This window comes from Bos grunniens, chromosome 14 (genome assembly GCF_055505025.1).
Source record: "Bos grunniens cultivar Pamir isolate PY7600 chromosome 14, Bosgru_T2T1.0, whole genome shotgun sequence".
NCBI lineage: Eukaryota > Metazoa > Chordata > Mammalia > Artiodactyla > Bovidae > Bos > Bos grunniens.
In genome coordinates, this window is record NC_141178.1 from 19535318 (window position 1) to 19559860 (window position 24543).

A 24543-nucleotide genomic window follows, 5' to 3' on the forward strand; every position below is an offset into this window, starting at 1 on the left:
TGCTGCACCGCAGAGTGAGTTGGCCGTATGTACACATACCTCCCTCTTTTCCGGATGTCCTTCACATTTGGCTCACCAGAGAGCGCCTAGCAGAACTCCCTGTGCCGTGCATCCTCGTCAGTTACCCGTGTTAAACACGTAGTGTGTGAGTCCCCATTGCTCCACCCACTGCCTCTCCTCCATCCTTGGGACCCTTATGTTTGTTCTCTGCATCTGCATCTCTAGTCCTGCTTTGCAAATAAGGTCCTCTATACCATTTTTCTAGGTTCCACATATGAAAGTGAAAGTCGCTCAGTCGTGTCTGACTCTTTGCAACCCCATGGGCTATACACTTTTTGGATTTCTCCAGGCCAGAATACTGGAGTGGGTAGTCTTTCCCTCCTCCAGGGGATCTTCCCAACCCAGTGATTGAACCCAGGTTTCCAACATTGCAGGCAGATTCTTTACCAGATCAGCCACGAGGGAAGCCCAAAATGTGTGTCATATATTTATTTTTCTCTTTCTGACTTAACTCTGTGACAGTCTCTAAGTCCATCCATACCTCTACAAATGGCACAGTTTCATGCCTTTTAATGCTCATAATTTTCCATTGTATAGATATGTGTGTGTATACATATGTGTATATGTATACATATATGTGTATATATATATGCCACATCTTCTTTATCTACTCCTCCACTGATGGACATTTAAGTTGCTTCCATGCCCTGGCTATTGTAAATAGCGCTGCAATGAACTTTGGGGTGTGTGTATCTTTTTTAATATTCAAATTTCTTAATGCCATATCTGTAGATCTGTTTCACCCCTAGGTTACTTCCAACCTCCCCTTCATTTCTCCTCTCGGGCTCTCCTTGCCTAGAATGGCCCTTCCTCCCTCCTTTACCTGGCAGTCATCTCCCTCCTAAGACCTTGTTCCACGCCCCACTTAGGTGAGATCTTCCTGATCTTTCAGACATCAGTTGCTTCCTCCACAGGTTTTAGTTTGTACTTAGACCGTAACATTGCTGTCTTTCACTTGGTTGATCAGTTTACATTCTGTCCATTCCACTAAATGCCAAGCTTCTCGAGGGGAGAGAAAATTTTCTTCTGTAACTTTTGTATGAGCAGCACCTGGTATGGTGCCTGGCACAGAAAAGATGCTCAACTAGTGCTGACTAGCTGATGAGCAAACTTCCGTGTATTGTTCTGTGTATGTAGGTAACACCATGGTAAGGGAATATGTGCTTTGTTAACAGGGAAATCAGGGTGGGGTTGGGCTCTGTCCTCTTCTATGATGAAACAATCAGTTTTGGTGGTATTTTTCTGGATGCCAGCTAAATGTGCATTTGGTACTTTGATTTCTTATATTTTAAAAATTGTTGCATTATTCTATAGACTTTTTCATGAAGCATGGTTAACTCCAAGACTTAATTGCTAACATAGAAACATAATACCTACATTAATAAACCAAGGGGGAACTTTTCCTTTTTAACTTGGGGGCTTCATTAATAAATTTTTCTTTTAACTTAACTGGAAATTATTGTTATTTCCCTGAAACAAACAGAAATTTGCTTTAAAGCAAACTTTACCAAGAAAAAATATGGGAATTAAAAATTGTAATTAATCTGGTCTTTAATTTGGGTTAATTTTTTTTTCACTGCTCCTGGGAAGTGTGTTTGCCTGGTTGTAGGCATTATTGTTTAAGAAACCTTTTCTGGAGAAGTACTTCCCCACTGCTGGCAATTTTAAAACCCTGAGTGGTTAACCAGAAGGAATGTTACAGAGAGGGTTAAAGTAGGAATGGGTGCTTGAAGGGCATCCACTGAATGGATGCTCTGAGAACCTGTTTCAGTGAAAGGCTGAAACTTTCTCATAAAGAGATCGTGGTTTACATGATGAGCTTTCAAAATGAACACACACACACATAACTAAAGCCACTCAACAGACCTATCATATTTAATACTGTAAAATACTTTAATTTCCTGTCTTCCACCATTTTCTTTTTCACATTTACTGGATGCCACATTGCTTTCTCCTACTTGGTCGGACCTTTCCTGTATCTTTAGCTATATTTGACCATGACTTCATCTCAAACATGTAATCTATGCTCTCTATTTGAGTTTATGTCTTTAAAAAATATTTATTTGGCCACGTCGGGTCTTAGTTGCAGCACCCAGGATCTTTGTTGCAGCATGCAGACTTCTCAGGTTGCAACCTGTAGGCTTAATTGTCCCCTGGAATGTGGGATCTTAGTTCCCCGACCAGGGATCAAACCCATGTCCCCTGCCCGGGAAGACGGATTCTTAACCACTGGACCACCAGGGAAGTCCCTGATTTCATGTTTTTTGCTTGGGGTCTAATTATTTTCTTTCTTTAGAGATGCATTTAGTGAAACCTCAGCCTAATAGTCTCACATTTTTTAGTGTTACTTGGTTGACTTAAGAATTACAAAAAAAGAAACCCTGGCAAGACAGTCTGATAGTGTCACGAGACTCAGCTAATTACTGAACAGAACTACAGAGCTGGTCTTTTCAGCCGCACTCCAGCAGGGACTGGAAACTTCCCTCTCACCCTGCCTTTCAGCAGGAACAAATGCATGTCTTCCTTGTCTTTGCAGTACCCACAAGTGTGGAATTAGGCAAATGTAAAGTTTTTCTTCCCTGTTTACAAAATCTAAAACTTGCCAAGAGAAAGTTTTTTCTGTACAACAGAAAAAAACAGAAAGTTTTTTATGCTGTGAGGCCAGCACTATGTTATCTCCATTTCACAGATCAAGGAGCCAACTTTTCTAAGGTGGCTGTTGGGTTCCTCTCGGTGCACACCTGCAGTCCTCAGATGCTGTGATTCAGCATCTCCAAGGAGAATGGTAACAGCAGGAACTGCCTCCCTCCTTTGAAGGACACATTTATCTTCTTGAGGAAATATATGTAAGAGAATTGGAATTTCCATTTTGAAATAATATGTAAATCCTCTAATAACTGTTGAAAAATAAATAAACAGGAATAGCAATGTGAGTAATTCTAATAGCAGTTAATGCAAAAATCCCTCATATAACAAACACCCTCCACCTCCATCGTCCACATAACAAACTTACCTTCCTTTATCTGTAGACCACTTTGGTGAGTGACTGGGCAGCCCAGGGGCTAATGGGAAGGTTGAAAGTGGAGGTTGCTTTTAATGGATCTTGAGCTACTGAAAGAATTGGGTTTGTAATTTCTGGTTGATCAAAGGGTAATCCCTGTGAAGATTTACAGTTCTTGTAGTGTGTCTGTGTCCCGCACCCCCAGTTACCAAAAAGTCATTTCTTTTTTTTGAATCTATTCAACTCAAAAGGGCAGTTATAGGTGTTGGAAAATCATTTCTGACATTGAGGGCTACTAGATACTAGAATGAGACTTTGAGAGACTGGAATGTCTTAGGACAGAAAAGCAATTCTGAAGACTGTTGCTAATAATAAAGTACCATCGTTTGAGAAAGAGTTCCATTGTCTTTCATAAATTAGACTTGGTTTAACTGGGAAGTGTCACACTTTCCGGAAATGTCAACTGACGTGGGGAAAGCTTGGGGACTTGTGCTAGAGGAAGGGAGCCCGGTGTGTAGGTCTGACATGATTTTGGCCGAATAACCACTCTGGGCAGTAACTTCTAATCCTAGATGTCTATAACATCTTGTCCTCTGCCTTCCCCTAAGAGTGTTAGCATATTAAGTAACGAAATAAAGAATGGAAAACTGAAATAAAACATAAATAGTTCCCACAGTATACACAAATAAATTATTTACCGAAGCACTACCCCAGTCTTCATTCATTCAGTGAAATGTCAGGATGTGTTAGGCACTTTTGTGTTTTCACAAATTTAAAAGACACATAGTTTAAAAAGACATAATAGTTAGATTGAATTTAAATCTCACTGAATAACAGACTAATGAGAAGAGTTTAATTTTAAGCCCATCCCAGTTGATTTAAATTCAGAGCTGGAAGTCATGTTGTATGTGTGTGTGGGTATATATATATATATATATATAAAAGTGAAAGTATTACTCACTCAGTTGTGTCTGACTCTTTGTAAACCCTTGGATTGTAACCTGCCAGGCTACATGGGATTTCTCAGGCAAGAATACTGGAGTGGGTTGTCATTCCCTTTTCTAGGACATATGTGTATGTGTGCCTACAAACAGAATGTGACCTACTTTCAATCTGAAGTCAAGTTTTATGGGTCAAGACCAGCATTCTTTTTCCCTGTTTTCCCATTATGGTATGCTGGGCTTCCCTGTTGGCTCAGATGGTAAAGAATCTGCCTGCAATGCAGGAGACCTGGGTTTGATCCCTGGGTTGGGAAGATTCCCTGGAGAAGGGAATGGCTGCCCAGGATATTGAATATGGTTCCCTGTGCTATACAATAGGACCTTGTTGTTTATCTGTTTTGTATATACTAGTTTGCATCTGCTAATCCCAAACTCCCAACCCTTCCCCTCCCCAGCCCCCTCCGCCTTGGGAAGTTTGTTCTCTGTAGTTTGTTCTCTGTATCTGTGAGTCCATTTTTGTTTTGTAGATAAGTTCATTTGTGTCTTATTTCAGATACATATAAGTGATATCACATAGTATTTGTCTTTCTCTTTTTGACTTACCTTGATTGGTATGATCATCTCTAGGTCCATAACATGTAACTGTAAATGGCATTATTTCATTCTTTTTTATGACTAATATTCCATTGATGTATAAACATCACATTTTCTTTACCCATTCATCTGCTGATGGATATTTAGGTGGTTTGCACATTCTGACTGTTGTAAATAGTGCTACACTGAACATAGGGGTGTATGTATCTTTTTGAATTATAGTTTTGCCTGGATATACACCCAGAAGTGAGATTGGTGGATCACAGGTACCTTTCAGCATATCCTCTCCAGTATTTGTTATTTGTGGACTTTTTCATGCGGCCATTCTGGCTGGTGTGATACCTCCTTGTAGTTTTGATTTGCATTTCTTGAATAATTAGTGATACTGAGCATCTTTTCGTGTGTCTGTTGGCCATCTATATGTCTTCTCTGGAGAAACAGCTATTTAGGTCTTAAGGACCAGCATTCTTAAGCAATGAAATCAAACAGAATAAAAGTATGGGGTTGGCCAAAAAGTTCATTTGGGTTTTTCCGTACCATTTCTCTGGCTGATGTAAACCTGAACGAACTTTTTGGCCAACTCAATACTAGCCTATCTGGAATGCAGAAACGGGTTACAGTGTCAATGCTTTTCTTATTCTAAGTTTATGTTAAGTGCAATTGAAAGCTATCTCACAGGCCTGTATAATTCTTTCTCTAGAAATAGAAGGGTGAGTCAAACTAATAAAATATTAGGCTTCTCCTAATGGGAAAACTCTAAGAAAGAGTTTATCTTAAATGATATATGGAGAGTAAATATCATAACAATATTAATAACTCCAGCTTTAATAGTGCCAAAGAGTCACTCTACACCAGTCACAATTCTATGAGTCACAAATTTTGTTTTCATAATGTCAGCCCCTTTTGTTCTGGATTATGTATGGAAAGGTGCTCATTGTAAAGCTTATATATTACAGAACTTCTTACGTTTCAATCCCAGCTTGTCCCTTTCAGAACTAAGTGACTGCCAGGGAGGGGAGGTACTCGATGCGTTTGCCCACTATACCTAGTAGGAATAATTTTAAAAAGCTACTGATCAGAATTATTTGAGGTTGTGTTCATGAAGTATGTGTATTTAGTACACACTCAGCTCTCAAAGACTGGTGGTTGTTCCTAACTGTTTGCTCAGGACCCAGTGATGGAAATACATTTAGTGCCTCTAAAAATCAGCTCAAGTGTCAACACCCTTAAGGAAACCCAGGTCACCTCTGATTTGGTAAAAATATATAAAGGAAATCATGAACTCAGAGTTCTTGTGAGTCATTCAGATTTTAAGAAGCTGATTCTTTAGTTTTGAAAACAGAAAAAAAAAAAATCTCAGAACCTACTTCAACTAGGGTTTATTTATTTTTCATATTTCAAGTCAGAGTGAATACTTTTAGAATGACCCTTGACTGTTTTCGGAATTTGAACTGATCCCATTTGTCATTGCAGATAGAGGGACACAGATGTTTGAGGACAGAAGGGATGGGGGAAAGTGGGGACCAGCGTTGTTTCTGTCACCGACTACAGGACGAGTGGGGTCTGTTCTCTTAGACATTGTCTCTCTTTAATGGCTGAGGAAATACAAGTGCAGTAATTCACTGGCGGTCTCAGGCTTTGGTGAGAGGAGGATAAATTTAATTCAGGTTTAGGTATCTCCCCCGCCAGTGGTTTTTCTCTCTGTGCTTTGAGCACCACCGTATAAATGGACTCTTTGTAGCATCCTGACCCCAGATGCATAAAATGCATAAACTACCACAGGTCCTTGGCTTTTCAAAAGAAGCGTCTTCCTGGGCTGTGATGCTGCACACTGAGTTGGTACTAGCGCCTTGAGCCATTCTCAGCGTTCTGGCTTCTTTATTGCACCAGTCCAGGCAGAATCCACACCTTTCAAAAGAGAAGCAATTTTTTGCATTAATTATACCACTTCTTTTAATCTCCAACAATATATACAAAAATAATAAGGAGTAGTTATAATTTACCAAGCATGTGAACTTAATTAAGGTAAAGGAATTACTAGTTTCTTTGACAGCATTCCAGAATCACACTTACACATACAATCAGTTTGAAGAAAACAACAGAAGTCTGAATTTAAAGACCTTTTGGGACTTCCTTGGTGGTTCAGTGGTTAAGACTCCTTGCTCCCAAAGCAGGGGACCTACGTTCAGGGGGCCTGGTCAGGGAACTAGAGCCCACTTTCCACAACTATGAGTTTGCATGCCACAGCTAAAGAATCCTGCTGCTACGACTAAAGACCCAGAACAGTCAAATGAATAAATAAATATTTTTTTAAATGAAAAAATAAAGACCTTTTAACAGACCAATATTCATATGCAAAAAAATAAAAAGGGTATAACAAATGAATTCACTGGCCTGCTTTCCATAGCAATTAAAATAGAGTGGATCCTATAATATCAGCACAGAATATAACTTCCCAAAAACATGGAAAGTATTGCATATTCATGCTTGTCTAGCGGTCCTTTGCTGATAACAGTGTGAAGTTTGTCATCTCCACCCTGGTGGCTCAGATGGTAAAGAATCCACCTGCAATGTGGGAGACCTGGGTTCAACCCCTGGGTTGGGAAGAACCCCTGGAGGAGGGCATGGCAACCCACTCCAGTATTCTTGCCTGGAGAATTCCATGGACAGAGGAGCCTGGCGGGCTACACTCCTTGCAGTCACAAAGAGTCGGACACAGCTGAGCAACTAAGCACACACCTCCGTTGCTTTCTTAGAAGGGCTAATTTGTGAGCTTTCTTTCCATCCTCCCAGTGTCTGCAGGGTGTGGAGATGTGTTCTTTGCTTCCTCTTCACTGCAACACCCCTAACTTTGCCCTGGTTTGCTCAGGCATTTGCAGTGGTCCAAAAATGTCCAGACTCTCCTCCTCATCAAACTTCCATTCCTCCGGCACTTCTCTACCCGCTAGTTTCCACATAGGCTATGCTATGATTTTTCTCTGTAAGATGTTAATGGCTGGTGGCCATTTATTGTTTAATTTGCAAGATAAACTTACAAGATAAATGCAGGTAGTGGTTAAAACTGTGGCCTTTGGCACTAAACAGACCTAGATTCAAATCACAGGTTGTTTTGTCACCAGCCATGTTGCTTTGCACAAGCAGCTTAACTTCTCTTTAGAAGGGGGTGCTGATACCTACCTCCTGGAGCCATGGTGAGGCTTAGAGGAGGCTGTGTCAGGAGAAGGTTTGGCATTTGGTAAGAGCTCACTTTATGGCAGGTATTAGTGTTCCTAGAGCACTTCATTTTCATGTCAGGAGATGACAGTGTCTGTTCCCAAAGAGAGTCCTAGGATGGGATTCCAGGCCAGAGAATAAGTAGAGGTCTTGGAGCAGGTGGTCCCCAGGTCTTACCATGTAGGTAGCTGCCTGGTCCTCCTGTACGTGGTGCTGGCATTTACCTAAGAGGGGAGACTTGAGGATGAAGACAGTCTGTCTCATGGACATCATGGATAATTGATGTGGGACATCACTGTAGATGGAGTGCTTTCTAAGCCTATATGTGAAATAAATTGAATGCACAAAAAGGATTCAGTCATTTCAATTTGCCATAGATCTATGCTACCCAGTCTGGTCTCCAGACCAGCAGCATCAGCCCTGCCTGGGACCTTATTAAAAAGGCAGATTCTTTGCCACATCCCAGACCTACTGAATGAAAATCTCTGGGAGTTGGCTCAGTCGTCTCCATTTTACCAAAGTTTTCCCAGTGATTCTGATGCACCCCAGCACTCGAGAGTCACTATAACAGAACATCTGCCCAAGGCTACCAACCATGAGAATCCAGAAACTATCAGTCTATGTCTTTGGAGGCTATCCTAACAGGCTCTAGAGAATCTTCATGGCTGTGCGTTCCCATATGCTTCACTTTAACATTTCAAGGACACACCCAACCTGAGAACAGACCCTGGAAAGTTTGACTCTATCACCAGACATGACATTAACATGAGATCAACTTCACCCTTATTTCATTAGATTCTCATTTCTTCTTTCCATGGTTTTGTTCTTTTTGATGCTTTGAGCTGGTTGTGTACTTTAGGGTTATCCCTTTGTGTGTAAATCACTAAGATTAATAAGAAGTACCTTCTTAACTCAGATGCAATTGACATACATTTTTTTTTTTTTTAGAAACCTGTTTTAGCCACTTGTAGTTTTGTTCCATTATGCCAGTTTTGGGAAACATCTAAGCCATATTTATATCTCCATGCTGATCAAGTAGATGTTTATATTCTATAGATATTTACAAACTAGTGTACAAAACATGTAGCATGTGTGTTGCCTCGTCATCTTTTTTAGGAAAGAAAGTCCATTCAAAATGTAATACAAAGTGTTTTTTTACTGGGCTTCAGTTTATGGTGCTTTACAGATAATGCTTTTTTAAAAATTGGATGTTTGTGGCAACCCTGCATGGAACAAGTCTGTTGGCACCATTTTTCCAGCAGCATCTGCCTGTGTCACATTTTGGTAATTTCTCCATATTTCAAACTTCTTCATTATTGTTGTATTTGATATGATGGTCTGTGATCAGTGATCTTTGACGTTGCTATTGTAATTGTTTTGGGACATCACAAACCACATCCGTATACCATGGCAAGCTTAATTGATAAATGTACGTGTTATGATTTCTCCACCAACAAGCCATTCCCCCATCTCTCCCTTTCCTCAGGCCCTCCTGTGCCTGGAGATACAATATTGAAATTACGCCAATTAATAACCCCAACAATGGTCTCTAAGTGTTCAAGTGAAAGAACAAGCCTTACCTCTCTCACTTTCTTTTTTTCAAAATTCTTTTTTTTCATTTTTTAAATTATAAAAGTATGATAATGCATTTACAGAAAATACAGAACAAAATTACATATAGTTCCACTATATATTACAATTACTTTTAAGTAGTAAATTAGAATTTTAGTTGGAGTTTCAATATCAAACTCTCAAAAATTAATAGAATGAATATACAGAAAAGTAGAAGGATATAGTAGACCTGAAAAGCACCATGAACCAAGTCAACATAGTTAAGGCTTACACAATTTTCATACAACAGTAGGATATACATCTATCCAAGTTCTCATAGACTATAAACTAGGAGACACTGGAGCGTATCCAGGGACATAAAACAGGGTGCAAAAATTTCATGGTTTAAAGGTATTGAAAGCATACAGAGTCTGTTCTCTTATCACTGTGTTAGAATTATCAAAAGGTAATTATGTTAGAAACAAATTATCAAAGATATTTGAAAATAATCCACACATTTTCAAGTGCAGTGTGACCTTTACCAAGAGAATCACATCTCTCACTTTAAATCAACAGCTGGAAATCGTTAAGCTTAGTGAGGAAAGCATGGCAAAAGCCAAGAGAGGCCAAAAGCTGGGTCTCTTGCTCCAAGCAGTTAGCCAGGTTGTGAATGCAAAGGAAAAGTTCTTGACAAAAATTAAAAGTGCTAATCCAGTGGACACACAAATGATAAGAAAACAAAACAGCCTATTGCTGACATGGAGAAAGTTTTACTGCTCTGGGTAGAAAATCAAAACAGCCACGACATTTCTGTAAGCCAAAACCCAATCCAGAGCAAAGCCCTGACTCTCTTCCATTCTACGACACCTGAGAGAGGTGAGAAAGCTAGGGAATAAGAGTTTTAAGCTAGCAGAAGTCAGTGTATGAGGTTTAAGAAAAGGTGTCGTCTCATTAACTTATAAAATTGCAAGGTGAAGCAGCCAGTGCTGATGTAGAAGCTGCAGCAAGTTATCCAGAAGATCTAGCTAAGATAATTCATGAAGGTGGCTACACGAAGTGAAAGTGGCTCAGTCGTGTCCGACTCTTCGCGACCCCATGGACTTTACAGTCCATGGAATTCTCCAGCCAGAATACTGAAGCGGGTAGCCTTTCCCTTCTCCAGGGGATCTTCTCAACCCAGGGATCAAACCCAGGTCTCCCGCATTGCAGGTGGATTCTTTACCAGCTGAGCCACAAGGGAAGCCCAAGAATACTGGAGTGGGTAGCCTATCTCTTCTCCAGCGGATCTTCCCGACCCAGGAATTGAACCGGGGTCTCCTGCATTGCAGGCGGATTCTTTACTAACTGAGCTATTAGGGAAGCCCCCAATTATCAATATAGGTCAAAAGAAAATGCCATCTAGGACCTGCATCGCTATAAATGCAACAACGAAGCCTGGATGACCACACATGTGTTTATGACATGGTTTATTGAATGTTTTAAGCCCACTGTTGGAACCTGCTGTTCAGAAAAAAAGATTTCTTTCCAAATATTATTATTGTCCATTGACGATGCATCTGATCACCTGAGAGCAAGGATTGAGAGGTACCACAAGATTATTGTTATTTTCATGTCTACTAACCCAACATCCATTCTATAGTCCATGGATCAAAGAGTAGTTTCAACTTTCCAATCTTATTATTTAATAAATACATTTTTAAGACAATAGCTGCCATAGATAGTGATTCCTTTGATGAATCTGTCAAGATTGATGACCTTCTGGAAAGGATTCACCATTCTAGATGCTTTAAGAATGTGGTTCGTGGAAAGAGGTCAAAATATCAACATTAACACGAGTTGGGAAGACATTGATTCCAGTCTTCATGGGATACTTAGAGGGGTTTAAGATTCAGTGGAAGAAGTAACTGCAGATGTGGTGGAAATTGCAAGAGAACTAGAAGTGGAGCCTGCAGATGTGACTGAATTGCTGCAATCTCATGAGAAAACTTTCATGAATGTGTAGTCGCTTCTTATGGGTGAGCAAAGTATGTGGTTTCTTAAGATAGAATCTGCTCCTGGTTACGATGTTGTGAAAACTGTTGAAATGATAACAAAGACTTAGACTATCATAAAAACTCAGTTGATAAAGCAGCAGGAGGGCTTGAGAGGATTAACTCCAGTCTCCAAAGAAGTTCTGTTGTGGGCAGAATGGCACAGAGCATTGTGCTCTGCAGCACAGCATTGCACACTACAGAGAAGTCATTCTTGAAAAAAAATCAGTTCAGCTCATTTTAAGGAATTGTCTCATTTTAAAAAATTGCCACAAGCACCCCACCCTTCAGCAACTACCACTCTGATCAGTCAGCAGCCATCAACTCCAGGCAAGATGCTCCACCTGCAAAAAAGATTAAAAAAAAAGTCAAAAAAAGATTATGACTCACTGAAGGGTCAGATGATGGTTAGCATTTTTAGCAATAAAGTTTTTTGAATTAAGGTATATACATTGTTTTTTAGACATAATGCTATTGTGTGCTTAATAGACTACAGAGTAAATATTTTTATATACACTAGGAAACCAAAATATTGATGTGATTACCTTTATTTCAGTATTTGCTCTATTGAGGCTCTCTGGAGCCAAACCCCACAAAATCTCTGAGACATGCCTATATGTTCACCATGAAATGCTTTAAAAGAAAGTGTGATGACTCTTTAGCTACAGTGGCTCTCATACAAGAACAAGCCATGCATTCAAATCATAGGACTTCCAGTCATAGGAGGGAATCGCAGATACAGGGGTTGATGATAACTCTCTCAAAAATTATATGTTCATATCCTAAGTACTAGATCCTGTAAATATGACCTTGTTGGGGAAAAAGGTCTTTGCAGATATAGTAAGTTAAGTATCTCTAGATGAGATCATCCTGGATTATGGTGGGCCTTAAATCCAATGCCAAATCCTCAGAAGAGAAGAAAAAGGGAGAAGAGACACAGAAACACAGAAGAGAACATGACATGCAGACGGAGGCAGCTTAGAATGCTGGGTCTGCAAGTCCAGGGATGCCAAGCATTGCTAGCAACCGCCAGAAGCCAGGAGAGCTAGGAACCTTCAGAAGGTTCCAGCCCTGCCAGCACTTCACTTGGAACGTCTGGCCCCAGAACTATGAAAGAATATGTTTCTATGGTTTTAAACTTCCAAGTTTGTGCTATTTGTTATGGCAGCTCTAGGAATATAAACTCATGACACTAGCTCATGACACTCCCTTTTACTGTTTGCAGCTACCAACATTTATAAAACTTAGGTTCTGGAAACTTTCTTGAGGAAATAAATTCAGGAAGATGTAACAACAGGTTTGTTGTTGTTTAGTCACTAAGTCATGTCTGACTCTTTGTAACCCCATGGACTGTAGCCTGCCAGGCTGCTCTGTCCATGGGGTTTGCCAGGCAAGAATACTGGAGTGGGTTGCCATTTCCTTCTCCAGGGGATCTTCCTGACCCAGGGATTGAACCTGCGTCTCCTGCATTGGCAGGCGGATTCTTTACCCCTGAGCCACCTGGGAAGCCCCCCTAAAAACAGGTTGAAAGTGAAAGTGAAGTCGCTTAGTCGTGTCCGACTCTTTGCGACCCCGTGGACTGCAGCCTACCAGGCTCCTCCGTCCGTGAGATTCTCCAGGCAAGAATACTGGAGTGGGTTGCCATTTCTTTCTCCAGGGAATCTTCCCAACCCAGGGATCGAACCCGGGTCTCCTGCATTGGAGGCAGACGCTTTAACCTCTGAGCCACTAGGGAATTTTATTCCTACACCAAGGATCATGAACCCTTAAGTCAGCAACACTCAACAGAGGACATTAAGACAGTTTTCAGAAACAGGAGACACATCCGTTAGCGTTCTGTTTATTGGACTAACATGCGTGTGGACAAAGCAGTATCAGGGTGTATGATGTAGAAGACTTTGACAGTCACCGTGTGATAGCAGGGCTGTTTTGCCATCTACAGGTGAATGGCTTAGAGGTGAACAACAAAGGGAGTCAAGAAGAACAGGTATTTCTTGTATAAGGTCAAACGGGAGTGTGTGACTCTGGTGTCTTAGTTTTGTTTTTTGTTAGACTATTAATGGAGCCATTATTCATTTTTTACTCAAAAATTTTATGGAATGAATATCATCTGAATAATGTCAAACACCGAGAAGGCAGCATTATTAATGACAAGTTCCTTGCCTTCATATACATGTGTAGCTAATGAGAAATGATAGTGATAAATAAACAAACAAAATATTGATGTGTGGTATGAAGGAAATGGGTAAATAATATAACCACCTGGTAAAAGGTAGCCTTGCCAGTCTTGTTTTTGGCATAAAGTGAAAGTGAAAGTCGCATAGTCATGTTCAACTCTTTGTGACCCCATGGACTGTAATCCATGGAATTTTCCAGTTTAGAATACTGGAGTGGGTAGCCATCCCCTTCTCCAGGGGATCTCCCCAATCCAGAGATCAAACCCAGGTCTCCCAGATTGCAGATGGAATCTTTACCAGCTGAGCCACCAGGGAAGGCCCCCCCTGCCCACCGCCTTTTCTTTGAAGCATATTGAACATAATTGTGTTGTTCATTTATTTATTCATCTACTTAATTATATTCTGTCTCCTTCTGAACTGTAAGCACCATGAGATTAGGGACCTCATTTTGTTTTCTGCTGGTCTCAAGTGTAAGGATGCTGCCTGGTATATAGGGAACACAGAGCAAATATTTATTCAATGTATTTGTGGACTGAGTAAGGGAAATTGGATTCCCAGGCAGCTCAGTGGTAAAGAGATAACCTGCAATGCAGGAGACTCAGGTTTGATCCCTGGGTTGGGAAGGTTCCCTGGAGAAGGAAATGGCAACCCAGTATTCTGCCCGTGGACAGAGGAGCCTGGTGGGCCATGGGGTTGCATTAGAGTTGGACAGGCCTTAGTGACTCCGCAGCAACAACAGCAACAAGGGAGCATGATGGAGAGAAACTGGCAGACCCCCTGGGCAAAACTAGGGGGCCCAACACGCATTTTATTTGTATTTGTATTGCATTTGTTTTTAAAATTCTTTACTTTTCTAAGCTAGCATTTTTTTAGGGGAGAAATTTTTCAGGTAGAGGAGGTATGAAAAAATAAAAACTTTTAAGATCTAGAATAAGTGCTGGACCAAAGCACTTTTATTTATTTCTCTTTATTGCTAGATATAGTATTTGTTTTTTAAATTTATGATTGATTGATAATTTTTAAGAGGCTTATTAAAATTTTAAAACAAAATTGTAAGACTATTTTTTTAAAACAGATAGCATGAAGAATCAAGGAACTCAATTTAAGTTCAGTGATCTTTTCTTATTTCAAAATTTAAGAAACTGGCCTGCTGAAAACACAGGTTTGCATTTAAAATTATCTGAAATATAGTCATAAAGACTTGTAAAATTTTAGGATATAAAATGGTTTTCCTTTGCTATCTGTTTTATCTCTTAACTTTAAATATTTACTTTAAATCAAGAAAATTTGAATTCCCTTAGAGAAAAATGAGCAAAAGACAGAACAATAAACTGTTACAATAAATGAGTAAAATTTAAAAACAAAGAGAAAGAATATAAAGAAACACAAAGAACCAGAAGCCAAATGGAAGACTGTTCTATTCTTTAGCAATCAAGGAACTGCAAATAAAATAATGTAACCTGCTTTGCATACCAACTTGGAAAGAGACAGTTTGAGGAAACAGGAAGTCATACAGTTATTGTGAATATAAACTGTTTTAACCTTTCCAGGAGCAATTTTACAAAATGAATTATAAGCCTCGAAAATATTTTGCCTTTGACCTATTAATTTCACTTCTGAGAGTATATATTAATGAAAAAGTGAAGTATATATGGCTATTTTGCCATGAAGATAATTAGATGAAGTGCTATTTAAGGTAGCAAAGTATTAGACATCATTTATAGGATCAATAAGAGCAAAATAAAGTTTATAGCATTTTATCTTAATCCAATATAATAGTACTTAGACATTAAGACTATTTTCCACAATTTTATTTAGTGACGTGGTAAGATGCTGAAGATGTATTACAGGGGGAAAGAAGCAAATTAAAAAATAATTGTTACAATATTGTTTAAAATATTTACATATTTTGGAGAAAGGGAGACAGAGACTGTGGTAGGAAAAATGAAGGCTACACAGATGTGTTTGCAGTGGGTGAAAAAATTGTGCCTGCTTTTCAATATTTTTCTTATTTGTTCATAGGAAAGTCTGTGACTTTCCTATGGTGATCACACAAGCGTCTATGTTAAAACGTGTGTGCTTTATTTAAAATGTGAAGATCCATAGTCTTGCCTTGAAGTTTCCCTGGAGAAATGAATAAAATTACGGACAAAGGGCATGAGTAGGCAGTTTATGTAAGGAGACACCTGCTTGGCTATCCTGGATGTGAAGATATGCTTGAACTCATAGGTGATGGAAAAAATGGAATTGTAATGACTTTGAGATACCACTTTGTACCCGCTGAATTGGCCCCCACAGTAGAAATTTGGTGAGAAAGACGGGAACTAGAATTCTGGTCAGGGTCTAGACCAACATTACCCTTTACAGGAAGTGCATCCGAGGCCGTTCTGAGAGCACCGAGGTAGGTTTTTCTGCAGTTAACCACCAGTCCAGGTCCCAGTAATAATAAGAAGTTTTTTCTTTTAAACAAAATCAAACTGACTTTATTATATTTTGAGCTCATTAGTATTATGGGCTTTGTTTTATTATTATTTATACTATGGATAGAAAAATAGGAGTCTAATTCACACAAAGTGTGTTGTATGAATAAGAAAACGTAAGTAAAATTTTGGCGAATGATCACATGAATTTAGATTTTGTGATAAATGAGGAGAAAATGGCTAAAATGATCAGATATATGAATTTTAGGAAAGCAGACTTCAAAAATTTGCAGCATTCACGTAGAGAACTTGCTGAAACCTCAAGAAACCACTGACCCTGGAGTCGCAGGGCCGCTTAGGACACAGGTGAGGAAATGACCATTTGACGAGAAACATGTCAGATATTGTAGACAATGAATGCTTTATACACCCTGAAAGTCAGTCATCATAACTCACTCCTAACTTAGAAAAACATTCGAAAGATTTTATAAACAAAAAAGATTCCAGTATGGTCAGCATTGTACCTTCCTCTGACCCCCACTGTGGGGCTGGAGTATGAGCAGAGAGAAGTATGCAGGGCCTGATTGTGAAGGATAGTGTAGGTCATGGTGTATGTTTTAGCCCTAAAAAATTATTAAAAGCACATAATTAGAGTTTTCATTTTAGAAAATAATTATAGAAATTTAGATAAAAAGAACGTACGTGATTAGGTGATCAAGCTGTGAGTGAAACAGACCTCAAAGAAAAGCAGATGGACCTTACCATGATGCCAGCCAAGCAAGACGTGGTCAGTGTTTATTTCGTACACAAGAGATGGAGTGAAGGTAGGTTGTCATATCCAAGGAGGCCTAGAGTAGAGGGAAAATCCAGATGGTGAGCATAAGCTAAAACCTCAGGAAGTAGTAGTGAGGATTAAGAGTAAGAATATCATGCCTCGCCCTGAAGACCAACTAAGGCGGTGACAGTGCAGACAGAAGACCAGGGATTTTTATCAGTGTTGTCTGTGGTTCCGGAGAGCTGGAGACTACTGAAGGCTTCATCTGGGGAGAGGGGATAAGTAAATTGCGGTTGACGGTCACCACGGAATTCTGTGCAGCCACAGCCAGGATTAGACATGCAACCAGTAAAGTGGTTACATCTGAAAAGGTCCATAGCGAGGGTTGCCAGATAAAACAGAGAGTTAAATTTGAATTTCGGACCAACAACAAATACTTTTTTAGAGTATGGTCCAAATATTTGCTAAATCTGGCAACCCCGGTCATAGCATGGCACAGTTTGTGAAAATGAAGGCTATGAACACAGGCAGATCGACCCAATTTATTTCATAAGCATATAGAGCAAACATGTCAATAGCTATTGCGGGGGCAGGGGGACAGAGGAGATAAAAAGGATTATTTATTACATAAATAATATTACATAAATAAATGAGAGGGCCTTAAGTTGACAGGTGGATGGTAATGAACTGAATCAGACTGACTCAATTCTCTGTACCTAAATCCAAGAAGAAGTAAAAAAATAAAATTTTCTTCACTCTCCTGGATTTCTTTACTGAAGTCCTGAGACACTGCCTGGCTGATAGATTATTCTGTCCTACAAAACGATCCCTATGAAATAGTCCGGCATTGCTGGCAAAATTAAATGGCAGAAAAGAGAGTAGGAGAGGGAGTGGGTAGGTGACAAGGAACTCAGGGGGAAGAAATTTATAAACCGAATGAAAAATAAAACTAATGAACAAATCGTTTAGGAACACTGCTTCTCCTAGATTTACTGTTTTAATACAGGAATGGGCTCACATTCTTATAGAGTAAATAGTAGTAAAAGATTATCCATAAGCACAAATCCTTAACTTTTACCATGGCAATAGTCAGCCGAATAGACAAAGTTGCAATTTCCCCATTGGAAAATGATACTTCAATACATGTCACCAGTAACATTGACTCTTAATTTTTTTTTTTTTTTCATGTCACAGCTGATTACAAGGAGAGCTTTAATACGATTGGCAACATCGAAGAGATTGCCTATAATGCTGTTTCCTTCACCTGGGATGTGAATGAAGAAGCAAAAGTGAGTGAGAAAGTAGCATTGATTCATTGGTCATACCTTTTAAGTATCATAGCCTTTCTCTGCAGTGGAGTCTTTGACAAAAGCCTCTGTGAGTAGAGAAAGATCTGTTAACTTGAGCCAGAAAAACGGGAAATGAACCTATTGGGTTTCTCTAGAAGTCACACACATTCAGTTACTGAGAAGCTAAATCAATCGCCTTTTGACAGGCAAAGGGGTGTACCTGTCTCTCTGGGGCCTCCTGCTGAAAGGGCCAGGCCCCTTGTCCCTCCCATTCCTCCAGGCCCCCAAGCTCCATTTTATCACTTGGGGCTGATGGGACCGGGCTTAAAAATCTTTTCTCCCTGTACTGGTTTCCCCAAACACCTCTGCAACTGCCTCTTTCTTCAGAGTTGCACAGGTAAGCAGCTGGAAGACCCCACCCCGACTCCTGCCCCCTCCAGGCTTCACCTGGTCAAGGGAGGGAGCAGGGCTGCAGGTCTCTGAACTTCACTCCCTGAGAAAAAGCCACCACTGTGACCTTGAGCCATTTCTTTCCTGTTGACCTTAGGCTTTTCTTATTTCTATCTGGTGCCAGCACAGTTAAGAAGTGCAAAGGTAAAAATCTCTGGCCAGGTGCATCCAGAGGATAGACATCCACCGTTGCATGGATTTGGGTGAAAAAAAGCAAGACTTGAGGATATTCAGACTTATTTTCCAGCCACGAGTCTCTGAGTATATGGAAACTGAGTTTTGTGGCTGTGCCCACTCTTCATCCTGGGTTCTGTACCATCTGATTCTCGAGCTTCATTTTGCACCAAAGGGAAGGTTTCAGATGAACCCTAAGCTTGTTTTCTGCTTCGGTTACTTACCATCTAGGCGGGCGTTAGAAGACTTTGTCTTCGAATTAATGAAAAGGTCAACGTAAACAACCGCTGTCAATGCTTCATTGTCTGCGAGCAGGGGAAGGCCGGGTGAGAAAGGAAACTGGATGGGAGTTCGTGGGCATGATTTAGAGATGAAGATGAATTGCTCAGTGTCTCATTTCACTCAGGTGTAAAACAAAGTAAATGAAACTGGCGTTAGGCCCAAGGAAGGTGACCTAAATGGGCAAGCAGAAACAGAGCTCCGGAGCGGCCGAGGGAATGTTCCGGGGGCTCAGTGCGTCCAAGGGAAGGAGGGAGGCCTTGTGATGTGTTGGGAACTCAGGGACCGCACAGAAGCGCAGGAAGAGCTTTTCCTCAAGGCTTTCCTCTGCTTCCGCTTCCAGTTCCTCACCCGAGCCCCAGGCCTTCTCCTAGTGGCCCTTCGCTTCTCCCAGAGGCTAGATTACTGGGCTGGGTAAGGGAGAGGCAGCCTGTGCGGTGGTGTCAGGGCCCGGAGTTGGAATCCTTGGCAAGGCATCTGACCCCTCTGGGCTTCAGTTCCCTCACACAAAGCAAAAACAAAACAACTTTTCCGATTGTCTCTGCTGTACCAAGCATGTGCTTGGGGGGTTTGATATGTGAAAAGTCAGCCTCCGAGAGAGGTGGGGGACAGCAGTGTGTGAGGAGTGAGGCATGTCCGAGAACAGCCATCCACTGTGAAGACAATGGGATCCTACCTTTGGAATACCTTGTCAAGGTAAAGCCAGCTGAAACTGCACCCTCATTTTCCTTTTCATGGAATCTGATAATAAGTTGCTAGAATGTAAATGTATTAACTGTCACCAGTCAATAGAACCTTTTAAAGAAAATGCCAAAACCAGAAGGCACATCTTGAATGATGGTGGCTCTCTGGTCAACCAATGAGATGGTTAATTTGGGGTTGAGTTGACTCTTCTTTCTTTTCCCATAGGCAGGGCTCACTTGTCTTGTTTAAATATGTGTGTTTGTACCTGTGTATTGTTCCAGGCTGACACATTTACGCTCACATATGCTTTGACAAATGGCAGTACTTGCTTGTTGTAGCACAACTTGTTTCTTTAATACATATTTTTAGTAGCTATTATTTGGTAGTTGTAATTGTGCACAGTCTAGATAAGTAATAGAAATAGTTCCGAAGAATTTTACTGAACTACTGGAAGAACTTTTAAAGAAAAACCATAAAAATTAAATTCATTTCATTAGGTAGGCTGAGAAGATTTTTTTTTTCAGGCTGCAGGACATAAAGGTTTTTCTTTAAAATATAATTGATCAAAAATATACAAGCAACTCCTACAGCTCAACTCCAGAAAAATAAATGACCCAATCAAAAAATGGGCCAAAGATCTAAATAGACATTTCTCCAAAGAAGACATACAGATGGCTAACAAACACATGAAAAGATGCTCAACATCACTCATTATCAGAGAAATGCAAATCAAAACCACTATGAGGTACCATTTCACACCAGTCAGAACGGCTGCGATCCAAAAGTCTACAAATAATAAATGCTGGAGATAGAACTGCCTTATGATCCAGCAATCCCACTGCTGGGCATACACACCGAGGAAACCAGAAGGGAAAGAGACACGTGTACCCCAATGTTCATTGCAGCACTGTTTATAATAGCCAGGACATGGAAGCAACCTAGATGTCCATCAGCAGATGAATGGATAAGAAAGCTGTGGCACATATACACAATGGAGTATTACTCAGCCATTAAAAAGAATACATTTGAATCAGTTCTAATGAGGTGGATGAAACTGGAGCCTATTATACAGAGTGAAGTAAGCCAGAAGGAAAAACACCAATACAGTATACTAATGCATATATATGGAATTTAGAAAGATGGTAACGATAACCCTGTATACAAGACAGCAAAAGAGACACACACACACAAAAATAAATAAATACATAAATAAAATAAAATTGATTTTATAATAAGCAGGCTGCAAAAATAACCCCACAATTACACAACTGGGAAAAAGTTTTCAACAAAGCAATGCATATAAAGGGCTTCCCAGGTGGCTCAGTGGTAAAGATTCCACCTGCTGATGCAGGAGAGGCAGGAGACATGGGTTCGATCCCTGGTTGGGCATGGCAACCCACTCCATTATTCACACCTAGGAAATCCCATGGACAGAGGAGCCTGGAGGGCTACAGTCCACGGGGTTCCAAAAGAGTTGGACATGACTTAGCAATGAAATGACAACAAAGCAAGGCATGAAAGATGTCCCTCTCATGGTGGAATTGTTTATAATTTTCATATTGTGGAATTCTCAGAAGCAGTTGCCTTGGCCTACGAGTTCCTGTTGGTAACAACCACACAGAAATCCACTGGAGGCTTCGGGATCGGGGCCCCATTCAATGTCAACTGTTGTTTTGGTTTTGGTGTGGCCAGAGGACACAAATTTGTGACCCACCACCTTCATATGGTCCACAGAACATAAATGTGTGTGGGTTTAATGCACTTTAAGTACTTTTATTCCAAATTTTAAAATATTTCACCCGCATTTAATAATCAGATTTTTTTTTTTTAATACAAGTTTCCAGATTCTTTTGGACTCCAGCAACATTAGCCCGAGTGTTTGCAAGGCTGTGAGTGGCTCTTGTGAGGCACCAGTGTTCTCTTGAATGCTTTCTCTGCCTTTCTCCCTCTTGGAACTTCCCTTGCCTGGTCCTCATGGACATTTGAGTTTCCATGCCTGAATCACACCCTCTCAAGCAACCAAATATGCAGTTTACCTCTTTATTGGCTTTCAGTGTTAGGGAAAGTAGTGACACAGGGGAGCTTAACACAGGGAGGAACGGGGCAGTCAGCAACTCCGTCACCCTCCGCTGGTTCTTCGGCAGCAGGTTGCGCGGAGGTTGAGCTGGTGCCCATACAGAGAGTTGCAGTGCCTTCCTTTGGAACACACAGAGTGGTAGTAAATCTTGATCTTTGAACGTGTTAAAAAAAAAAATCAGAATCACTTGGGTCCAAATGTAAATATATACAAACAATTTGAATAATACCATTTCAAGGATAAAAATTATGTATATATAATTTATTAAGTTTATATATGCCTATATAAATTTACCTATACAAATACACATATATACAAACATATATACATATATATGTATACATGTATATATAAATACATGTATATATGTATACAAATGTACATATATATACATATATAAATTTACATATACATATACAAATATAAACATACATACATACAAAAATATATATATTTGCACAAGACCAGCTTTGAAGAACGCAATAGCTGAAGAAACACTACGAATGTTCTTTGAGCCATGTAAGCATCATTTGAGAAACCCAAGATAGCTTTTGTGTCTTCCCAAGATAGCTTTTATTTGGACATTTGGCTTCCCTCGTGGTTCAGATAGTAAAGAAGCTACCTGCAATGCTAGAGACCGAGGTTCAAGCCCTGGGTCAGGAAGATCCCCTGGAGAAGGGAATGGCTACCCACCCCAGTATTCTTGCTTGGAGAAACCCATGAACAGAGGAGCCTGGTGGACCACAGTCCACGAGTTCACAAAGAGTCGGACACGACTGAGCGGCTTTCACTTTCACTTTTGGTTTTGGTGCATTTACTAAAAGAGTAGAATAGTCTCATATGTGGTAGTCTCCCCACGTACGCATCATCAAGACCTGATGACAAAATTTATGGATTTTTTCCAGAACACTACTCTTGTCTTTTGCTGCTGACCTACATTCTATTCTTACCTCTCCTTTAGTGGGAACAGAAGTAAAGAAAGAACGTGAAACTGTAATCACTTAGTTTAATTTAATTACAGGAGAAAATTTGGCCAGGGAAGGTGTTAACACTGTTTGTTAAAATAAGGTTGTGGGATTAACTCCAGGTTGCCAGTCTCAAGGGCAGTGTGGTTCTGGCAGAATTCCTGCAGAGTTTTTCCTCCCAGAACCGGTTCTGCTGGTTATGCTACAGTGTCTCTGCACAATGACACCTGCTGGCCAGAGACGTTTCCCACTGTCTAGAAGCTCTTGTTGGAGAAGGAAATGGCAACCCACTTCAGTATTCTTGCCTGGAAAATCCCAGGGACGGAGGAGCCTGGTGGGCTGCCATCTATGGGGTCGCACAGAGTCGGATACGACTGAAACGACTTAGCAGCAGCTCTTGTAATGTGAACGGGTGTCCCGGGGTCCCTGGGAATGACTTAGGTAGCATCCAGGTAAGTGAGGTTCTGAGCATCCTTGCAGTCACAGTTTGGAAGCTGATGGGGTGGGGCACAGGATAATAAAGAAGATAAAACACTGAAATGGCGCTCAGGCCACCAGGTCTCTGGGCATATGAATAGCCGGTTTTGTGTCTTCCTCCTTCTTAGCTTTAGCTTCTCAGCTGGAAAATGACAGGAAGGGGAACCGGGCAGGGTTGACAAAGTATTAAGGTTCCATCCTTATGATTCTAGTGGAGGACTACAGGGCTAAGTTTCTTCGTGTGACTCCCACTTACAAGGTCATTCAATGTTTCTTTCTCCCCACAGCCAATCCAGTATCTACAACGTAGATTTGTTGCTCGCTAATTTCCAAGATGAGAAATTCCCAGGCAAGCCCCTATTGAATTATTAAGGAGCGGTGAGCTCTGATTCCTGGCACCGAACGCTGGTGATGACATCATCTCAGAGCAGGAGCTCACAAACCCTAATTACAGGCTTCCTTTTCTCCCCAGTTTCTAAGGAGATTCTTGAAACCAGGCCCCTTAGTTTTGTCCACAGCCCTTTTCTCAGTTCACAGTGATTTCAAGATGAAACCAATTTCGATGTGCTACAAAGGCCTCTCTCATGTGACCACAGAGGAATTACCTGAATGTTAAAATGCTGCTTAGTGCTCGGAGGAAAAGGTTTCTATTTTGGTCTTTTCACTGGAATCAGTTTAGTTCAGTTCAGTCGCTCAGTCGTGTCCGACTCTTTGCGACCCTATGAACCGCAGCATGCCAGGCCTCCTTGTCCATCACCAACTCCCGGAGTTTACCCAAACTCATATCCATTGAGTCAGTAATACCATTCAACCATCTCATTCTCTGTCGTCCCCTTCTCCTCCTGCCTTCAATCTTTCCCAGCATCAGGGTCTTTTCAAATGAGTCAGCTCTTTGCATCAGGTGGCCAAAGTATTGGAGTTTCAGCTTCAACATCAGTCCTTCCAATGAACACCCAGGACTGATCTCCCCCAGGATGGACTGGTTGGATCTCCTTGCAGTCCAAGGGACTCTCAAGAGTCTTCTCCAACACCACAGTTCAAAAGCATCAATTCTTCAGTGCTCAGCTCTCTTCACAGTCCAACTCTCACATCCATACATGACTACTGGAAAAACCTTAGCCTTGACTAGATGGACCTTTGTTGACAAAGTAATGTCTCTGCTTTTTAATATGCTGTCTAGGTTGGTCATAACTTTCCTTCCAAGGAGTAAGCGTCTTTTAATTTCATGGCTGCAGTCACCATCTGCAGTGATTTTGGAGCCCCCCAAAATAAAATCAGCCACTGTTTCCACTGTTTCCCCATCTATTTCCCATGAAGTGATGGGACCGGATGCCATGATCTTAGTTTTCTGAATGTTGAGCTTTAAACCAACTTTTTCACTCTCCT

General features: G+C 40.7%; 1 protein-coding gene, 1 long non-coding RNA gene and 1 other non-coding gene across 11 annotated transcripts in view; 1 reads left to right on the plus strand and 2 right to left on the minus strand.

Moving 5' to 3' along the window:
* Positions 1 to 24543, plus strand: part of GRHL2 (grainyhead like transcription factor 2) — a 171679-nt gene that overhangs the window by 88998 nt on the left and 58138 nt on the right. For all 9 annotated transcript variants that reach the window (XM_086336189.1, XM_086336186.1, XM_086336188.1 and 6 more), the window contains exon 8: positions 17957 to 18051. In XM_086336189.1, the coding sequence (XP_086192315.1) occupies positions 17957 to 18051 (95 nt within the window). The remainder of the gene's footprint in view (positions 1 to 17956; positions 18052 to 24543) is intronic.
* LOC147359143 (uncharacterized) lies at positions 5961 to 24286 on the minus strand. Its single transcript, XR_015140559.1, has 4 exons — positions 18900 to 24286; positions 18088 to 18137; positions 16750 to 16835; positions 5961 to 11734 (listed from the first exon to the last, which is right to left on the minus strand). It is a non-coding gene; the product is annotated as an uncharacterized LOC147359143 (long non-coding RNA).
* Positions 13054 to 13125, minus strand: TRNAW-CCA (transfer RNA tryptophan (anticodon CCA)). The gene has a single exon. It is a non-coding gene; the product is annotated as a tRNA-Trp (tRNA).